We start from the raw sequence: 19569 nt of genomic DNA, 5'->3' as shown, positions 1-19569 counted from the left end.
CATCTTCAGGCTTCTTTCGTCACACACTGGAGCCATGGAGGCCCCTAAGATCCACCTTTTTATTGATTTATGGGTTCACTGTGACATAGACAAAATCAATGCTGCTGCCAATATGGCGGCATTTTAAATTTAGACCAATTAGGTCAAAATTGTCTGCAGGCAATTCTCCTAATTCTGCTCTTAACTTCAAAATCTGTAGTGGTAAAAAGGACTGACACCTGCTTGACTAAAATGTTGCTTAAAGCTCAGTAGTATCACTCCTCATATTCTTGAATGCAATTATTTGTACCCATTCCGGTGTAAATATTTTATTTAATTTTGCAAATGCAAAATCAGATGCCAGTTGCAAGATTTTTGAAAAAAAAAAAAAAAAAAAAAAAAAAAAAAAAAATTAGAAACAGCAGTATTCATCTACTGTATATGCATACCAAAAAAAAAGAAGAAAAGAAACAGCTGCATAAACAGCAGCACAAATGAATATCCCTGCTTGAAGGACTGCAAAAAGAGCAGACCTAAAATAAGGAATTTGGTTGCAATACACAGTATTATATCTTATTTAAAGATGAGTGCTGAATGTGGGGGATTCAGTCATCAGTCATCTTCTGTCACACCTTTGAGACGAAGCTCCTCCTGAACCCTGACCAAGTATTCTGGATCTGGATATCCAAAACTAGAATGGGGAGAGACAGCAGAAAATCTAGTAAGTATTTTCTAAGAAGAAAAAAAAAAAATACATGAAATGCATATTTTGAGTTTAATCTTCAACTGACCAAATTAGTTGGGTGGATATGTGGCATGCTCATTTCTGTCAGAAAGCAATAAAATTGGTGTATATAAGGGTTTCTCTGTATGCTTATATATACACGAGGGCTGTGATAAAAGTATCCGACCTTATTATTTTTTTCAAAAACCATATGGATTTAAATCACGTGTGATTACATCAGCCATGCTTGAACCCACGTGGGCATGCGAGAGATTTTTCACGCCTGTCGGTTACGTCATTCGCCTGTGGGCAGTCTTTGAGTGAGGAGTCGCCCACCCTCTCGTCGATTTTTTTCATTGTTTAGGAATGGCTCAGAGACTGCTGCTTTGTTTGATAAAAATTTTTTCAAAAATGTAAGGCACAACTGAGTGGACACCATTCGATAAATTCAGCTGGTTTTCGGTGAAAATTTTAACGGCTGATGAGAGATTTTGGTCTGTTAGTGTTGCTTTAAGGACGGCCCACGGCGCTCCGAGGCGGCGTCCTCTCGCTGTTTCAAGCTGAAAACTTCCACATTTCAGGCTCTGTTCACCCAGGTCGTCGTCAGAGAACAGAGAACATTCATAAGAGGTCGGCATGAGGAGTTTATGCGGACAGTCCACTGTTAAAGGAGATTTTGTAATGAAAGAACGTGTGGGCAGAGTCGCATGTTGGGCCGGACCCGACCGCGGGGGGTCGCAACAGGAAAAACACCTCCGTTGGAAACCTTAACGGGCAAGTTGGAACATGCCCAGCAGTTAAAGTAGACCTGCATTGAAATAAATGCAGTCAGATCTTTGGACCAAAAAATGACTTATATTTACACATAAGATCCTTCTGAATGTAGTAAAGTAAATCTGCAAGCCCAGATCTGTCATTCAATGGAGAAATCTTCATTTGAAAATGACAAATTTACAGCTAACATTTAGCCCTCTGCAAATTGTCCCTCTCATCATGGATGCTGCCGAGACATCAGGGACAAGACCCTCTCCCAGCATGCATTGCGCGCGCCAACTGTAATTTGTGGATTTGCGTCAGTTTGCATCTGCACCTTTGTCTTGACTTATACAGAAGGATCTACTTTTTAAAACTTCATATTGTCTTGCGGTACGCTTGGTGAGTACACATTTCTTTTATTTGTGCTTGAAAATTATTTTTGTGGACTTTTTCATACGCCCGTTTGATTGAGTGCTGTCGCATTGAAAATCTACTGTCTTTCACCTCCGGTATAATAGACCTTGTATACGAGGTCTATTAGATAAAAAACCGACCTTTTTATTTTTTCAAAAACTATATGGATTTGAATGACGTGCGATTACACCAATCATGCTTGAACCCTCATGCGCGAGTTTTTTCACGCGTGTCGGTGACGTCATTTCCCTGTGGGCAGGCCTTGAGTGAGATGTGGTCCCGCCCTCTCGGCTGAATTCCTTTGTTTCACACGCTGCTCGAGACGGCGCGCGTTGCTTTATCAAAATTTTTTCTGGACCTGTGAGGAATATCCGAGTGGACACTATTCGAGAAATTAAGCTGGTTTTCGGTGAAAAGTTTAACGGCTGATGAGAGATTATGGGGTGTTTCTGTCGCTGTAAGGACTTCCCACGGAGCAAGACGTCCTGCAGCGCTTCCAGGCGCCGTCGTCGGCCTGTTTCGACCTGAAAACATCCTAATTTAAGGCTTAATTCACCCAGGACGCCATGAGAGAACAGAGAAGATTCAGAAGAGGCCGGCATGAGGACTTTATGCGGACATTCCACTGTTTAAGGACATTTTTTAATGAAAGACGTGCGCGCAAATTCGCCGAGTCGTTTCCGTGACGACTCAGCAAATCTGTGTGCGCCGCGACAGGAAAAACACCTCCGTGTTGAAAAACATTTGTAAAATTCAGGCGGCTTTTGATGGCTTTCAACAAGTGAGTAACTGAGAAATTGTTTAACAGCTTGGGCATGTTCCAACTTGCCCGTTAAGGTTTCCAACACGGAGGTGTTTTTCCTGTCGCGACCCCCCGCGGTCGGTCAACAGAGCCTGAAATGTGGAAGTTTTCAACTTGAAACGGCGAGACGCTGCCGCCTCGAAGCGCAGATCGCCGTCAGGTGCCGTGGACCGTCCTTAAAGCGACACTACCAGACCAAAATCTCTCATCAGCCGTTAAAATTTTTTACCGAAAACCAGCTGAATTTATTGAATGGTGTCCACTCAGTTGTGCCTTACAGTTTTGAAAAAATTTTTATCAAACAAAGCAACAGTCTCTGAGCCATTCCTAAACAATGAAAAAAATCGACGAGCGGGTGGACGACTCCTCACTCAAAGACTGCCCACAGGCGAATGACGTAACCGACAGGCGTGAAAAAACTCTCGCATGCCCACGAGGGTTCAAGCATGTCTGATGTAATCACACGTGATTCAAATCCATATGGTTTTTGAAAACAATAATAAGGTCGGATACTTTTCTAATAGACCTCGTATATATATGTGTGTGTGCAAGGGTTATTGGATATGCCAATTCCCAAAAAACAAAACAAAACACACCAATAAACAGGGAACCATGCTCATACAAACTGTTCGTGTTGAAAATCCAGGGAAATTATTACAGTCTTGCCTGCACTGGCTCCACAGCACAGAGGACAAAAAACTTGTGATTGTGTTAATGTATGGTCATGTGGAAAAAAGTGAAGAAGAAAAAGATCATGACATGTGCATCCTGTTGAGATCGGTCAAATTATTAGAACTTTGCTCTTGTTAAAATAAAAAAAAATTGCGTCACAGAAATGTGACTCATTTTGTGGCAGGAGCACGAAAAAAAAAGCGTGAGGAAGGATAGTTGACAAATATGTGGAATTCAAACAAAATGTATCTGATTCAAAAATTAAACAAGGAACCAAGTAACAAGGAATATTCTCTATTGAAAAAGCATCATGCTGTGTTTAGGAAAATCATCATACTGGTTATATCACAGCAGAATTCCTGTAGTCTGCAGTTACAGAGTATCTGCGGACATGTGGTCACTGTTAAATGCTAATAACGAACAATAATTTACTTAATTAAAGCAAGAAATACTTAACGATAGCGAGAAATAAACACTTCTAAAACTGAAAACACTGTGTTTGGAACCTGATAATACCCCTGGAATGATTTATAAGACATTTCATGGCCGTTAGCATGGTGACATCACTGGCTGGTCTAGCTAGCTGCTAACTCAGTTTCGTTTGTGTGTGTAAATATAACATCTTTCTCATATATTATGTAAATCTACTGGCAAATAAGCACTTCTACAACTGAAAATGCTGTTTTTGTAACCTGATAACACCTCTGGAGTGATTTACAAGACATCTTGTGGACATCAGCGTGAACACTATTTTCCGCTAACTCAAAGCTAACTCTTGCTCTTGTCAAAAGCTCATGTATGGGCCCTCCTGCAGACGCCGTTAAAACATAAATAAAATATTGTGTATGAGTGATTGAGCTTATTCTGCAACATCAATATAAACATACAGAGGTGAATGTATCAATGATACATGGATAACACAATAAAACAAATACTTATTTCTATTGTGGTCCTTGTGAAATTTTCTAAATAAGACCATAGGAGATTTTATATATATATACAACCCCTGGCAAAAATTATGGAATCACCGGCCTCGGAGGATGTTCATTCAGTTGTTTAATTTTGTAGAAAAAAAGCAGATCACAGACATGACACAAAACTAAAGTCATTTCAAATGGCAACTTTCTGGCTTTAAGAAACACTATAAGAAATCAAGAAAAAAAAATTGTGGCAGTCAGTAACGGTTACTTTTTTAGACCAAGCAGAGGGAAAAAAATATGGAATCACTCAATTCTGAGGAATAAATTATGGAATCACCCTGTAAATTTTCATCCCCAAAATTAACACCGGCATCAAATCAGATCTGCTCGTTAGTCTGCATCTAAAAAGGAGTGATCACACCTTGGAGAGCTGTTGCACCAAGTGGACTGACATGAATCATGGCTCCAACACAAGAGATGTCAATTGAAACAAAGGAGAGGATTGGCAAACTCTTAAAGGGGATAGAGAAACAAAATCATCTTTTTCATGTTTTTGGTGTTAGTTCAGAGTCTCCCCGCTGTGGGGAATACACACGACGTGCCAGCAAGTTTCAGAACCTCTGTTTCAAGTATTTCTCCTTTTTTGAATTGCCCCTAGAAAACAGGTCAATCCGTTTTTGAGAGAAAACTTACGTCACTTTTTCACCAATAGCCCCCACACACACACACACCCACACCCTTTCATACACGCCCCTTCAAAATTAATTATTCATAAGGTTGTGCCCACCCATTCGTAACACTCGAAGAGAAGCAATGGCGAACTACAGGTGTGCTTTCCCAGGCTGTTTTAGCGGACTACGATCTTCCCATGGAAAGCAATGTACGCGATCACTGGCTTTTATTCATTTTTAACCGCATCCCCAGTACATACAGCTGCCGACTATTTCTTTGCTCTGCGCATTTCACGTAGGACTGTTTCACAAATCTTGCACGATTTCGAGCTGGCTTCAGTCGGCATTTAATACTCAGTAGAGGGTCAGTTCCGACTCTGCGACAAAATCAACCACAGCAATCAGTACAGCCTGTGAGTATCACATTTTCTTTTGTTTTAAATTTGTGTTATATTCCTGTTGTAAGAATTGCACGTTAGAATGGCACGTTAGCTCTGGTTTGTTCCTCTAAAGGGAATGAGCTAACCCCTTAGCAGCTAGGGATGTGTATCGAGAACCGGTTCCTTTTGGGTATCGTTAAGAAATGACTCGATCCACCGACATCAATAAGCTTTGTGCTTAACGATTATGTTATGGGTCCTTCAGAGTGCCCGTTGTTTTGGGGGGTGTTTGTCAGGAAAATGATCATTTCTGTATTGATTACAGACCCTGCAGTGGGTCCGTAAACAACTTTTCTGCAGTGCGGCATTGCTTTGAACCTTGAACCAATCGAAGCAGTGCTTCGCAGATTGAAGCAAAGCTTCGATTATTCTTTCCTTCTTTTGCTTAATTTTCTCCTGCTAAAACCCTAAAGAGCATACGTCTGTGAGTATTATTTAACTTTTCTATGTTAAACCGACCTGTTATGTTCTTCTGAAACAGTTGATAGATGTATTTTATAACTTAAAAACGGGAGTGTTGCTAACGCGTTAGTATGTCTATGGCATTTTCAATGTTAAAAGTTAGCATTGCAGCTGTCATTATGTTCGGGTGCATTTGTTTTCAAATTGTAATATTTCTTAAATTTATTTTTGTTTATATATTAATAATCTAATGATTATTATATACAATTTTAGAGAAAGAGGCAAAAAAAAAACCTGAATAGAAACACAATAGAAAATATAAAAGCAATGAAAACAAATAAATAATGCTTTCTTTTCAGTGAGAGCAAGGGCAGCCAATCAAACAACGGCAACCGATCAGCGCCACCTACTTGCATTTCATAATGAGGTTGCCAAATAAGCTCCGAAACGACGCCATTAAAGGCAAACAAGGCATTCTAAAACCAGCATAGTAACATAGCTGTTTCAGAGAGCCTTTTAGGAAGGTTCTGAGCCATTACAGACCCAACCAATTTTTTTTTGGGCTACATATCACTTCACAGAACAAGGATTCATGCCCCATTCAACCTCTCTCTATCACCTTTAAAAGAGGGTAAATCATCACGCAATGTTGCAAAAGATGTTGGTTGTTCACAGTCACCTATGTCTAAACTCTGGACCAAATACAAACAACATGGGAAGGTTGTTAAAGGCAAACATACTGGTAGACCAAGGAAGACATCAACGCATCAAGACAGAAAACTTAAAGCAATATGTCTCAAAAATCGAAAATGCACGACAAAACAAATGAGGAATGAATGGGAGGAAACTGGAGTCAGCGTCTGTGACCGAACTGTAAGAAACCGCCTAAAGGAAATGGGATTTACATACAGAAAAGCTAAACGAAAGCCATCATTAACACCTAAACAGAAAAAAACAAGGTGACAATGGGCTAAGGAAAAGCAATTGTGGACTGTGGATGACTGGATGAAAGTCATATTCAGTGATGAATCTCGAATCTGCATTGGGCAAGGTGATGATGCTGGAACTTTTGTTTGGTGCCATTCCAATGAGATTTCTAAAGATGACTGACTGAAGAGAACATGTAAATTTCCACAGTCATTGATGATATGGGGCTGCATGTCAGGTAAAGGCAGTGGGGAGATGGCTGTCATTACATCATCAATAAATGCACAAGTTTACGGTGATATTTTGGACACTTTTCTTATCCCATCAATTGAAAGGATGTTTGGGGATGATGAAATCATTTTTCAAGATGACAATGCATCTTGCCATAGAGCAAAAACTGTGAAAACATTCCTTGCAAAAAGACACACAGGGTCAATGTCATGGCCTGCAAATAGTCCGGATCTTAATCCAATTGAAAATCTTTGGTGGAAGTTGAAGAAAATGGTCCATGACAAGGCTCCAACCTGCAAAGCTGATCTGGCAACAGCAATCAGAGAAAGTTGGAGCCAGATTGATGAAGAGTACTGTTTGTCACTCATTAAGTCCATGCCTCAGAGACTGCAAGCTGTTATAAAAGCCAGAGGTGGTGCAACAAAATACTAGTGATGTGTTGGAGCATTCTTTTGTTTTTCATGATTCCATAATTTTTTCCTCAGAATTGAGTGATTCCATATTTTTTTTTCCCTCTGCTTGGTCTAAAAAAGTAACCGTTACTGACTGCCACAATTTTTTTTTCCTGATTTCTTATAGTGTTTCTTAAAGCCAGAAAGTTGCCATTTGAAATGACGTTAGTTTTGTGTCGTGTCTGTGATCTGCTTTTTTCTACAAAATTAAACAACTGAATGAACATCCTCCGAAGCCGGTGATTCCATAATTTTTGCCAGGGGTTGTATGTATGTATATATATATATATATATATATATATATATATGAGAGAGAGAGAGAGACATACAAGTAGTTTGCACTAAGATACCAATTAAACAGCTGTAAATTATAAAGAAGACAATGTTCATACAGCTGAGGGTATTTTAGCATTGCGTTATATTTTTTGTTTTTAACCTCTGTGCTGTAGAGCCAGTGCAGACAAGGCTATAATAGTGTCCATATGTTTTTGACAGGAATCATTTATCTGTGAGCTTGGTTTCCCATTTAGAATCTGCATACCCAATAACCCTGGCACCAACTTTCATGCTTTCTGCCAGATGTTGACCCTATTTTATCACCCCCCACACCTCCACAACCACCGAATTTAATTAGCTTCAAAAAAGTGCTCTTACATCTAATATGGTACAGGTTTCTCAAGACAAAGAAATAATCAGTAAAATATTTCCAGCAGTCATCCAGTGTCTTACAAGGTATTCCAAAATCAATTTTTAGAAATTTTTTAATCTGCTTTTCTTTGTAGGTACTGATCATTTTGAAGTACTTAAAACACTTACATTTTACATTTTAATTTTAACATTTAACATTTAAATATTATTATTATTATTATTTAAATATTATTTATTCCTGCTAATAGTCTCTTTTACTTAAACTTGAATTCTAGTTACTGACAGAAAGATGTTTTCCTCTTCACCATGTTATAGCACAAATACATTCTAATCAATAATACACTTCTCTTTGCAATTACAAGAGAATGGAGTCATTAATTTGTAACTAGAGCAGCAATGTGCATACCATTGTGGACCACCTCCCATGCTGGTCTTATGGTGAATATCATTCCAGATGATGACATTGTTAAGGCCTGTGGTGGCAGATTGTCCAATGGTGAAGATGAGTCGTCTGTCGAAGGCTTTCCTCAGCAACCGCAGGACTCCCTCTCCCTCTGCACAGTCCGGCAGGAAGGCCGTACGAGAAGTACCGCTGTATCTGACACCAGGATTTGGGTGCTCAGGCTGTAATGTGATAAAAGATACTGCAAGATGATGGATTACTTTTGACTTAACGTGTATAACAAATCAACACAAACGTAGCCAAGTTGATTTAGGATGTGCATAAATAAAGAAAGCCTAAACAATGTAGGAATTATTGAATGCATACCGCTGTCACAGCGATGCATGGTTTTGTGTGTATTTTTTTGGGTGCTTCATCGTCATCAGGTTTGTCAAATGACAGTATCAGGGTTTGTGCAACATGCAGGCACAGGAGTTGTAAATGTCCAGGTGAAGTCGCTGTCATTGAAAGGCCGGGGGGGGGGGATTTTTACAACCTACACACAGTAAAAAAGAAATGACCAAGGTTTCCTGTGTACTGGAGTTTATCTGTGTATGTTAAAGCTTGAGGTAAACATCAGGCTCCTTTATTTTCTCTATTTTATTGCATTTCAACCCAGACAACACACAGTATTAACATGTTTACAACCTTGCAGTAAATTCTACCAGTCAGCTGCTTTCTGTTGGGATATGAGCTGCTGAAATTTCACAGGACTATATGTCAGCGTATTAAAATGTCTCTTTATGACCCATAATTCTTTGCACCGGCCAGACACTAAACAAGCATGCAACAATGTCAAAGTAAAAACCAGTCTGTAATTAGAGAATATTCCACCTCTGTGCAGTCCTGCATTATTCAGGAGCATGCTCATGCAACAGACCGCACACAGACGCACATCACATGTGCACAGTGTTGAGAGGTTCAGTTATCTCAGCAGTGACCTTCATACGACTGTGTCCTCAGCCTCTGAAGTAAAGAGACACGTGCAAAGAGCTTATGAAGTCATGACACAGATGGACAGAGGTGTTTGATGATTCTGATAACTGCAGCAGAATGAAGGTCCACGTTTTGAGGATCCTGGCCACAGATAAATATTATGATCATTGAAATTAAGTAAATAAGTGGAGGTTTGGTGGCGGGAGTTTCTGCTGGGTGCCCAAATGTAGCAACCAGAAGGAAAACAATCTAAAGCATTGGTGTCCAAAGTATTCCAGAAAGGGCCAAGAGGGTGGAGGTTTTCTTTGCAGCCACTGACTCCAGCAGGTGATTTTACTGGTTAACATCACTTTCGGATCGGATGAGCTCATCAGTGAAATATAACGCAAAATACCCTCAGCCATTTGAGCATTGTGTTCTTTATAATTTGCAGTTGTTTAACTAATTATTAAGATCCCATTGTCTTACGTACAATTTGTACATGTTCAGTAACGATGCAAACCCCCCCCCCCCTCTCTTTGTATATATATATATATATATATATATACCCAACCAGATTCTCACCATCCTTCGCTTCTGCTTATCTGAGCTTTTTCTTGGCCTGCCCCTTCGGGCCTTAACTAGTACTGTGCCTGTGTTCCATTTCCTCACTATGTTCCGCACAGTGGAAACTGACAGCTGAAATCTTTAAGCCAGCTTTTATATATATATATATATATATATATATATATATATATATATATATATATATATATATATATATATATATATATATATATATATATGTATGTTAAATTTTCAGTTTTAGAAGTGTTTATTTCTTGCTAGCTTTAACATAATATATGACAAAGAGGTTATATTTACACACAAACAAAAAGGAGTTTGCAGCTAGCAATCAGACTGTGACATCACGGCGCGGCTCTATGCTGACTGGATGTCACCCCCGCCACTCAAAAACTAAACTGAACAGACTGAAACAGAATGCGAATTTTTAACCTCTTAAAATAGGTCAAGGTTACCCACCTTTGAACTTGTCCACAGTCTGTGTTTCAAATTTTTCCCTGTTAATTTGAACACTGTGGCAGTTATAGGACTGGACTTACTCTGAGCATGAATAGACGGACAGACGGATGGACAGACGGACACAAAACCTTCACAATACACGATGGTCATATTTGATGGCCTTGAGTAAAAAATGTGAAACATGAAAAGGAAGGAGTTACTGTCAATTTTCAGCCAAAGACATTAATCACCTGTAGATGCAGACCATCAGACAAGATGAGTGAGAGCATAAATTGGGAACTGAATCTGTTCAGACCGTTTTGAGGTTGGCAAGTTTTGTTTGCTTGTTATTCAATAATTCATTCAGCCAATTATTTTTCTTAAATCAATGTGCACATGACATTACTTACAAATCTCTTAGTAAGCTGTTCTCTGGATCGCATTCTGTGAAAACCTTCACAATAACGTCACGCTCCCATTTAAAGAAAATTAACTTGAAATAAAATAAAAATAAATATAAAACATTTCATATTTATTTATATTTTATTTCAAGTAAATTCTAAGTAAAAGGCGCCAGTAATTCAACTTAAAAATTGTTGTTATAAACTACATGCACTTGGCTTTTCAGAACCACTCCAGCCACAAAGGATTGTGTGGGACTCTGAAATTGTCTACAGGGTTGATTATTTATTTTCACAATGACAACAGCTTTAAAAAGAAAACAGAACTTGCTCTTTAATCCTGCAGGTGTTTAAAATCGATTTTAAAATTTTTGATTCACTGCGCCCCGGACACTAATTCACAGGGCACATTGAATCAACTTAAAATGTAATGTAAAAAATGCATAATTATAAAGATTTCTTCAAAATTATTAAATATACGCTAATGCATATACAAACTATAATCCAGCAAGCCAGCTATGTAATGTGTGAGTCTCTTATACATTTGTATGATGATTTTCCTTTATAAATCATTGGTTGTTTGGATCAGCAATTTCAGTTAAATATATCACATAGCAGATAAACACAGTGATATTTGAGAAGTGAAATGAAGTTTCAAGGATTTACAGAAAGTGTGCAATATTCCATTAAACAAAATTAGGCAGGTGCATAAATTTGTGCACCCCAACAGAAAAAATACATCAATATTTAGTAGACCCTCCTTTTGCAGAAATAACAGCCTCTAAACACTTCCTATAGCTTCCAATGTGAGTCTGGATTCTGGACCATTCTTCTTTACAAAACATCTCAGGTTTGTTGGTTTCTGAGCATGGACAGCCCACTTAAAATCGCACCACAGATTTTCAACAATATTCAGGTCTGGGGACTGAGATGGCCATTCCAGAACATTGTACTTGTTCCTCTCCATGAATGCCTTAGTAGATTTTGAGCAGTGTTTACAGTCATTGTCGTGTTGAACGATCCAGCCCTGGCGGAACTTCAACTTTGTCACTTATTGATGAACATTGTTCCCAAGAATCTGCTGATATTGACTGGAATCCATGTGACCCTCAACTTTAACAAGATTTCCAGTACTTGCACTGGCCACACAGCTACACAGCATGATGGAACCACCTCCAAATTTTACTGTAGGGAGCAAGTGTTTTTCTTGGAATGCTGTGTTCTTTTTCAGCCATACATATCGCCCTTTGTTATGTACAAATAACTCAATTTTAGTGTCATCACTCCACAGCACCTTATTTCAAAATGAAGCTGGCTTGTCCAAACGTGCTTTAGCATACCTCAAGTGACTCTGTTTGTGGCGTGTACGCAGAAAAGGCTTCCTCTGCATTACAGCTTCTCTTTGTGCAAAGTGCGCTGTATAGTTGAACGATGCACAGACAGTATCTGCAGCAAGATAATGTTGTAGGTCTTTGGAGCAGGTCTGTGGGTTGACTGGCTGTTCTCACCATCCTTCACTTCAGCTTATCTGAGATTTTTCTTGGACTGCCCCTTCGGGCCTTAAGTAGTATTGTGCCTGTGGTCTTCCATTTCGTCACTATGTTCCTCACAGTCGAAACTGACAGCTGAAATCTCAGAGATAGCTTTTTGTATCCTTCCCCTAAACCACAATGTTCAACAATCTTTATTTTCAGGTCAGTTGAGAGTTCTTTAGAGGTTCCCATGTTGCCACTCATTAGAAGAAATGCAAAGAGGGGAAACATTTGTAAATGGCCACCTTAAATGCCCTTTCTTATGATTGGATACACCTATGTAAGGAGGTCAAGGGTCAATGAGCTTACCAAACCAATTTTGTGTTCCAATAATTAGTGCTACATGTATTCAAATCAATAACATGACAAGAGTGCCCAAATTTAAGCACCTGCCCAATTTTGTTTAAATAATTATTGCACACTTTCTGTAAATACTAGAAACTTCATTTCACGTCTCAAATATCACTGTGTTTGTCTGCTATATGATATATTTAACTGAAATTTCTGAGCCAGACAAGCAATGATTTATAAAGGAAAATCATGAAAATTATCAGGGGTGCCCAAAGTTTTGCATACAACTGTATAGTGATATAAGTCCTTTATAAACTGTTATAAACTGTCATCATTTCTGTTCAAACGTGAAAACAGTTGCTATATACACAAATTATAGAAATAATTCATGGAAAAATAAATGTATAAGCTTCAACAAGTAATATTTGTCATTCACTTGATACTAACACAATAACATGCTTTTGGAGGGCAGTATGCATTTTCAGAGTCCCTCCGTCTATGCCCAGTCGCCCAAAATGAAAGATATATGCCTGAGTTAGATGAGGGCGAATATCTGTCATTTTGGGCAACTGGGCATAGACGGAGGAACTCAGCAAATGCATACCGCACAACAACTGCATGTTATTTGCATTACTGTCACTTAGTGAGATACACAACACGTGGAATCACATTAACAATATTTAATGTCATTTCAAAACGCACAACACCTAGCAAACACGTACATAAAAAGTTGGCTCACTTTAGATATGTTGTGTTGGCTGGTACCGCGCTGCTCTCCAAATTCACCAGTGCGTCCTCATCAAGCTGGCTGCTTTGGCTGCTGTTCATTGTCGGACTATCCATGATAAAATCATCCCTGGCTATACCTGCCCGTTACTGCGGGCAGGTATAGCCAGGTAGCGTAAATGTAAATCTATGCTACCGGCCCAGCAACACCTCAGTCAGTGATAATAATGGGGCCTAGTCACTTTCGAGACTGATTCACTGTGCCCCAGGTGCAGGTAACACACATGACTCATGTTATCAAATAGCTGATAGTCTGGAGAAGACATAACACATGCTCATCAGTTGAATGGGGTAGTCTTCTAAGGAATAACAATTTTTTGGGCCACCTTTCCTCTGTTGTGAGAAATAAATACAAAGACACTGACATCCACAAAATTGACTTTTGATAGGAAAAAACTGACTTCACTTACTACTTAGTTTAACTCTTAATGTATCCAAAAACAAAATACTAATTTATAAGTGGGATGTCTTTATGCATAAAAATATTGCATAACTGCTGCAAATATATATGTAGTTTTGAAGATATAGCTACTGATTCACCGTGCCCCGGTTTCCCCTACATTCTCTTTTGGCACAACTTCTTGGCAAGCTATCATTAAAATGCAGCACTTTTTCTTGCATGTATTTCTACACTGTTTCTATCTGTTAAATGAGTCATTTTACTGTTTTTAATCCTGCCGTGTGTAACTGAGGACTGTGTCTATTAAAAATATATTAAAATGGCCAACACTGCCCTCTGGTGGCACATGAACGCTCACAGCCCACAGACGTTATGACTCACTGATCTGTAGAGATCAGTGGTTATGACCCCTCTGGCTGGGACTCAAACAAACTCACCCCCTGTATCCCCGCTGGGAAGTGGTAGCTGATGACGATGGAACCGCAGCCCTCGAACCCGGGCAGCCTCTGCCAGCTCCGCGTCACCGTCATCGTGCCCGCGGGCTGCGTGCCCGTGTACACTCCGTGGTAAGTGTTACAGATCGGGCAGGCGGGCTTCTGCTTGAAAACGGAGTCGATGCAGTCAGAGCAGAAAGCGTGAAGGCACTTCAACGTTTTCTTATCCTGAATTTTGTCCAGGCACACAGCGCAGTCCTCCGTGTTTGGGCCCTGAACGCCGCACTGTGTGTTTGTGGTGCGTTCCATGACTTCCCGGTTTGTGCCAGTCTGCTGTGAGGACTGACGTCATCAGGAAAACACCCCGGTCTGACCTCAGGAGCTTCTCCAGGAAGCACAAACTCAATTTGTTCTCACCTTCACACACAGTCTGGAGATGGTTTCCCTGTGAAACGGTGCATTTGGGAAATATGATTAATCATTTGTTCATATAGCTATCATCAGCTGCACCATTTTTGTGCTTTACAGTGGCGGCGCCAGGAAATTTTTGTTGGGGGGGCTGGGGTAAAAGTTGGAGGGGCTCCACAAAATGTTGTCGAAATTAACAATATATAGTAAATTGTTTTATAAATACCAAGGTATATGTTTTAGTCACCCATGCTCCTCTAACATGTGGTATCAATGCACACACACACACATCACTTAGAACGATTGCAAGTTCAGTAAACTTGCACATAGGTATACAAACTGAACTCATTGAAATGGTGCTCAAGACAAATCACGGAATCAACCGTACACAAATCATCTATATAGTTTTCTCTGGGCCCCTCCCCAATCGGACCGGGAGTGACATGTTTAGCCGCATGTTCTCCTTGAATTGCTGGCTGTCTGAGTGGTGTCCAAAAAATGAGGTGGGCTTCATAGATAATTGGCAAAGCTTCTGGGGAAAACCTGGTCTTGTTAGGAGAGACGGCATCCATCCCACTTTGGATGGAGCAGCTCTCATTTCTAGAAATCTGGCCAATTTTCTTAAATCCTCCAAACCGTGACTATCCAGGGTTGGGACCAGGAAGCAGAGTTGTAGTCTTACACACCTCTCTGCAGCTTCTCTCCCCCTGCCATCCCCTCATTACTCCATCCCCGTAGAGACGGTGCCTGCTCCCAGACCACCAATAACCAGCAAAAATCTATTTAAGCATAAAAATTCAAAAAGAAAAAATAATATAGCACCTTCAACTGCACCACAGACTAAAACAGTTAAATGTGGTCTATTAAACATTAGGTCTCTCTCTTCTAAGTCCCTGTTGGTAAATTATATAATAATTGATCAACATATTGATTTATTCTGCCTTACAGAAACCTGGTTACAGCAGGATGAATATGTTAGTTTAAATGAGTCAACACCCCCGAGTCACACTAACTGTCAGAACGCTCGTAGCACGGGCCGAGGGGGAGGATTAGCAGCAATTTTCCATTCCAGCTTATTAATTAATCAAAAACCTAGACAGAGCTTTAATTCATTTGAAAGCTTGACTCTTAGTCTTGTCCATCCAAATTGGAAGTCCCAAAAAACAGTTTTATTTGTCATTATCTATCGTCCACCTGGTCGTTACTGTGAGTTTCTCTGTGAATTTTCAGACCTTTTGTCTGACTTAGTGCTTAGCTCAGATAAGATAATTATAGTGGGCGATTTTAACATCCACACAGATGCTGAGAATGACAGCCTCAACACTGCATTTAATCTATTATTAGACTCAATTGGCTTTGCTCAAAATGTAAATGAGTCCACCCACCACTTTAATCATATCTTAGATCTTGTTCTGACTTATGGTATGGAAATAGAAGACTTAACAGTATTCCCTGAAAACTCCCTTCTGTCTGATCATTTCTTAATAACATTTACATTTACTCTGATGGACTACCCAGCAGTGGGGAACAAGTTTCATTACAGTAGAAGTCTTTCAGAAAGCGCTGTAACTAGGTTTAAGGATATGATTCTTTCTTTATGTTCTCTAATGCCATATACCAACACAGTGCAGAGTAGCTACCTAAACTCTGTGAGATAGAGTATCTCGTCAATAGTTTTACATCCTCATTGAAGACAACTTTGGATGCTGTAGCTCCTCTGAAAAAGAGAGCTTTAAATCAGAAGTGCCTGACTCCGTGGTATAACTCACAAACTCATAGCTTAAAGCAGATAACCCGTAAGTTGGAGAGGAAATGGCGTCTCACTAATTTAGAAGATCTTCACTTAGCCTGGAAAAAGAGTCTGTTGCTCTATAAAAAAGCCCTCCGTAAAGCTAGGACATCTTTCTACTCATCACTAATTGAAGAAAATAAGAACAACCCCAGGTTTCTTTTCAGCACTGTAGCCAGGCTGACAAAGAGTCAGAGCTCTATTGAGCTGAGTATTCCATTAACTTTAACTAGTAATGACTTCATGACTTTCTTTGCTAACAAAATTTTAACTATTAGAGAAAAAATTACTCATAACCATCCCAAAGACGTATCGTTATCTTTGGCTGCTTTCAGTGATGCCGGTATTTGGTTAGACTCTTTCTCTCCGATTGTTCTGTCTGAGTTATTTTCATTAGTTACTTCATCCAAACCATCAACATGTTTATTAGACCCCATTCCTACCAGGCTGCTCAAGGAAGCCCTACCATTATTTAATGCTTCGATCTTAAATATGATCAATCTATCTTTGTTAGTTGCCTATGTACCACAGGCTTTTAAGGTGGCAGTAATTAAACCATTACTTAAAAAGCCATCACTTGACCCAGCTATCTTAGCTAATTATAGGCCAATCTCCAACCTTCCTTTTCTCTCACAAATTCTTGAAAGGGTAGTTGTAAAACAGCTAACTGACCATCTGCAGAGGAATGGTCTATTTGAAGAGTTTCAGTCAGGTTTTAGAATTCATCATAGTACAGAAACAGCATTAGTGAAGGTTACAAATGATCTTCTTATGGCCTCGGACAGTGGACTCATCTCTGTGCTTGTTCTGTTAGACCTCAGTGCTGCTTTTGATACTGTTGACCATAAAATTTTATTACAGAGATTAGAGCATGCCATAGGCATTAAAGGCACTGCGCTGCGGTGGTTTGAATCATATTTGTCTAATAGATTACAATTTGTTCATGTAAATGGGGAATCTTCTTCACAGACTAAAGTTAATTATGGAGTTCCACAAGGTTCTGTGCTAGGACCAATTTTATTCACTTTATACATGCTTCCCTTAGGCAGTATTATTAGACGGTATTGCTTAAATTTTCATTGTTACGCAGATGATACCCAGCTTTATCTATCCATGAAGCCAGAGGTCACACACCAATTAGCTAAACTGCAGGATTGTCTTACAGACATAAAGACATGGATGACCTCTAATTTCCTGCTTTTAAACTCAGATAAAACTGAAGTTATTGTACTTGGCCCCACAAATCTTAGAAACATGGTGTCTAACCAGATCCTTACTCTGGATGGCATTACCCTGACCTCTAGTAATACTGTGAGAAATCTTGGAGTCATTTTTGATCAGGATATGTCATTCAAAGCGCATATTAAACAAATATGTAGGACTGCTTTTTTGCATTTACGCAATATCTCTAAAATTAGAAAGGTCTTGTCTCAGAGTGATGCTGAAAAACTAATTCATGCATTTATTTCCTCTAGGCTGGACTATTGTAATTCATTATTATCAGGTTGTCCTAAAAGTTCCCTAAAAAGCCTTCAGTTAATTCAAAATGCTGCAGCTAGAGTACTAACGGGGACTAGAAGGAGAGAGCATATCTCACCCATATTGGCCTCTCTTCATTGGCTTCCTGTTAATTCTAGAATAGAATTTAAAATTCTTCTTCTTACTTATAAGGTTTTGAATAATCAGGTCCCATCTTATCTTAGGGACCTCGTAGTACCATATCACCCCAATAGAGCACTTCGCTCTCAGACTGCAGGCTTACTTGTAGTTCCTAGGGTTTGTAAGAGTAGAATGGGAAGCAGAGCCTTCAGCTTTCAGGCTCCTCTCCTGTGGAACCAGCTCCCAATTCAGATCAGGGAGACAGACACCCTCTCTTCTTTTAAGATTAGGCTTAAAACTTTCCTTTTTGCTAAAGCTTATAGTTAGGGCTGGATCAGGTGACCCTGAACCATCCCTTAGTTATGCTGCTATAGACGTAGACTGCTGGGGGGTTCCCATGATGCACTGTTTCTTTCTCTTTTTGCTCTGTATGCACCACTCTGCATTTAATCATTAGTGATTGATCTCTGCTCCCCTCCACAGCATGTCTTTTTCCTGGTTCTCTCCCTCAGCCCCAACCAGTCCCAGCAGAAGACTGCCCCTCCCTGAGCCTGGTTCTGCTGGAGGTTTCTTACTGTTAAAAGGGAGTTTTTCCTTCCCACTGTAGCCAAGTGCTTGCTCACAGGGGGTCGTTTTGACCGTTGGGGTTTTACATAATTATTGTATGGCCTTGCCTTACAATATAAGGCGCCTTGGGGCAACTGTTTGTTGTGATTTGGCACTATATAAAAAAAAATTGATTGATTGATTGATTGATTGATGTTTCTTGGTCCAGTGAGACATCGGCATCAATTTGACCAGTTAACGCTTAGCCTAGGCTCATGTGTCATACATCACACTGACAAAGTGAGGAACCTTGTGGTAATTTTTGATCCTACATTGTCCTTTGACCTCCACATTAGAAATATTATGAGGACTGCTTTCTTCCACCTATGAAATATAGTGAAGATTCGTCCCATCCTGTCTATGGCTGATGCTGAGACCCTGATCCTCTTCTAGATTGGACTACTGAAATGTTCTATTTTCTGGTTTACCGCAGTCTAGCATTAGGGCTCTCCAATTGGTTCAAAATGCTGCAGCCAGACTTTTGACACGAAGCAGAAACTTCAACCACATTACACCCATTTTGGTATCCCTTCACTGGCTTCCTGTCCCAGTGAGATCAGATTTTAAGGTTCTGCTACTAGTCTATAAAATTGTTCATGGACTGACACCTCCCTACCTAGCTGACCTAATTAAACCTTACGTACCTGCCCGGGCTTTGCTTTCTCACGGTGCAGGACTACTTTGTGTCCCTAGGGTGAATAAGAAGTCTGCGGGTCACAGAGCTTTCTCTTATCGTGCCCCTGTTCTGTGGAATGATCTCCCTGCATCAATAAAACAGTCAGATTCTGTAGAGACTTTCGAGTCCAGACTTAAGATGCACTTATTTTCTGGCATAGTATAATTCTATGCTTTTTACTCTTTTAATTCATTTTATTAGGAAACGGAGCATGCCGCTGCCTCAACTT

The 19569-nt window shown here is 39.7% G+C and overlaps 1 protein-coding gene across 1 annotated transcript; it reads right to left on the bottom strand.

Moving 5' to 3' along the window:
• Positions 1–550: 550 nt before the first annotated feature.
• LOC117512324 (probable E3 ubiquitin-protein ligase DTX3) lies at positions 551–14604 on the bottom strand. The gene is made up of 3 exons (XM_034172338.1): positions 14266–14604; positions 8445–8662; positions 551–670 (listed from the first exon to the last, which is right to left on the bottom strand). Exons 1-3 carry the CDS (start codon positions 14569–14571, stop codon positions 592–594), a joined length of 603 nt encoding a protein of 200 aa, XP_034028229.1. The 5' UTR covers positions 14572–14604; the 3' UTR covers positions 551–591.
• Between the last annotated feature and the right edge of the window lie 4965 nt (positions 14605–19569).

This window comes from Thalassophryne amazonica, chromosome 6 (assembly GCF_902500255.1).
Source record: "Thalassophryne amazonica chromosome 6, fThaAma1.1, whole genome shotgun sequence".
Lineage (NCBI taxonomy): Eukaryota > Metazoa > Chordata > Actinopteri > Batrachoidiformes > Batrachoididae > Thalassophryne > Thalassophryne amazonica.
This window is presented reverse-complemented; position numbering and strand designations above follow the sequence as displayed.

Coding starts and splice junctions, on each gene's coding strand:
- LOC117512324 (XM_034172338.1), bottom strand. CDS start 14,571: ATGGAACGCACCACAAACACACAGTGCGGCGTTCAGGGCCCAAACACG. Junction 8,663..14,265: donor TCCCAGCGGGGATACAGGGG/GTGAGTTTGTTT, acceptor ATCACATTACAG/CCTGAGCACCCAAATCCTGG. Junction 671..8,444: donor ATGGGAGGTGGTCCACAATG/GTATGCACATTG, acceptor TCCCCATTCTAG/TTTTGGATATCCAGATCCAG.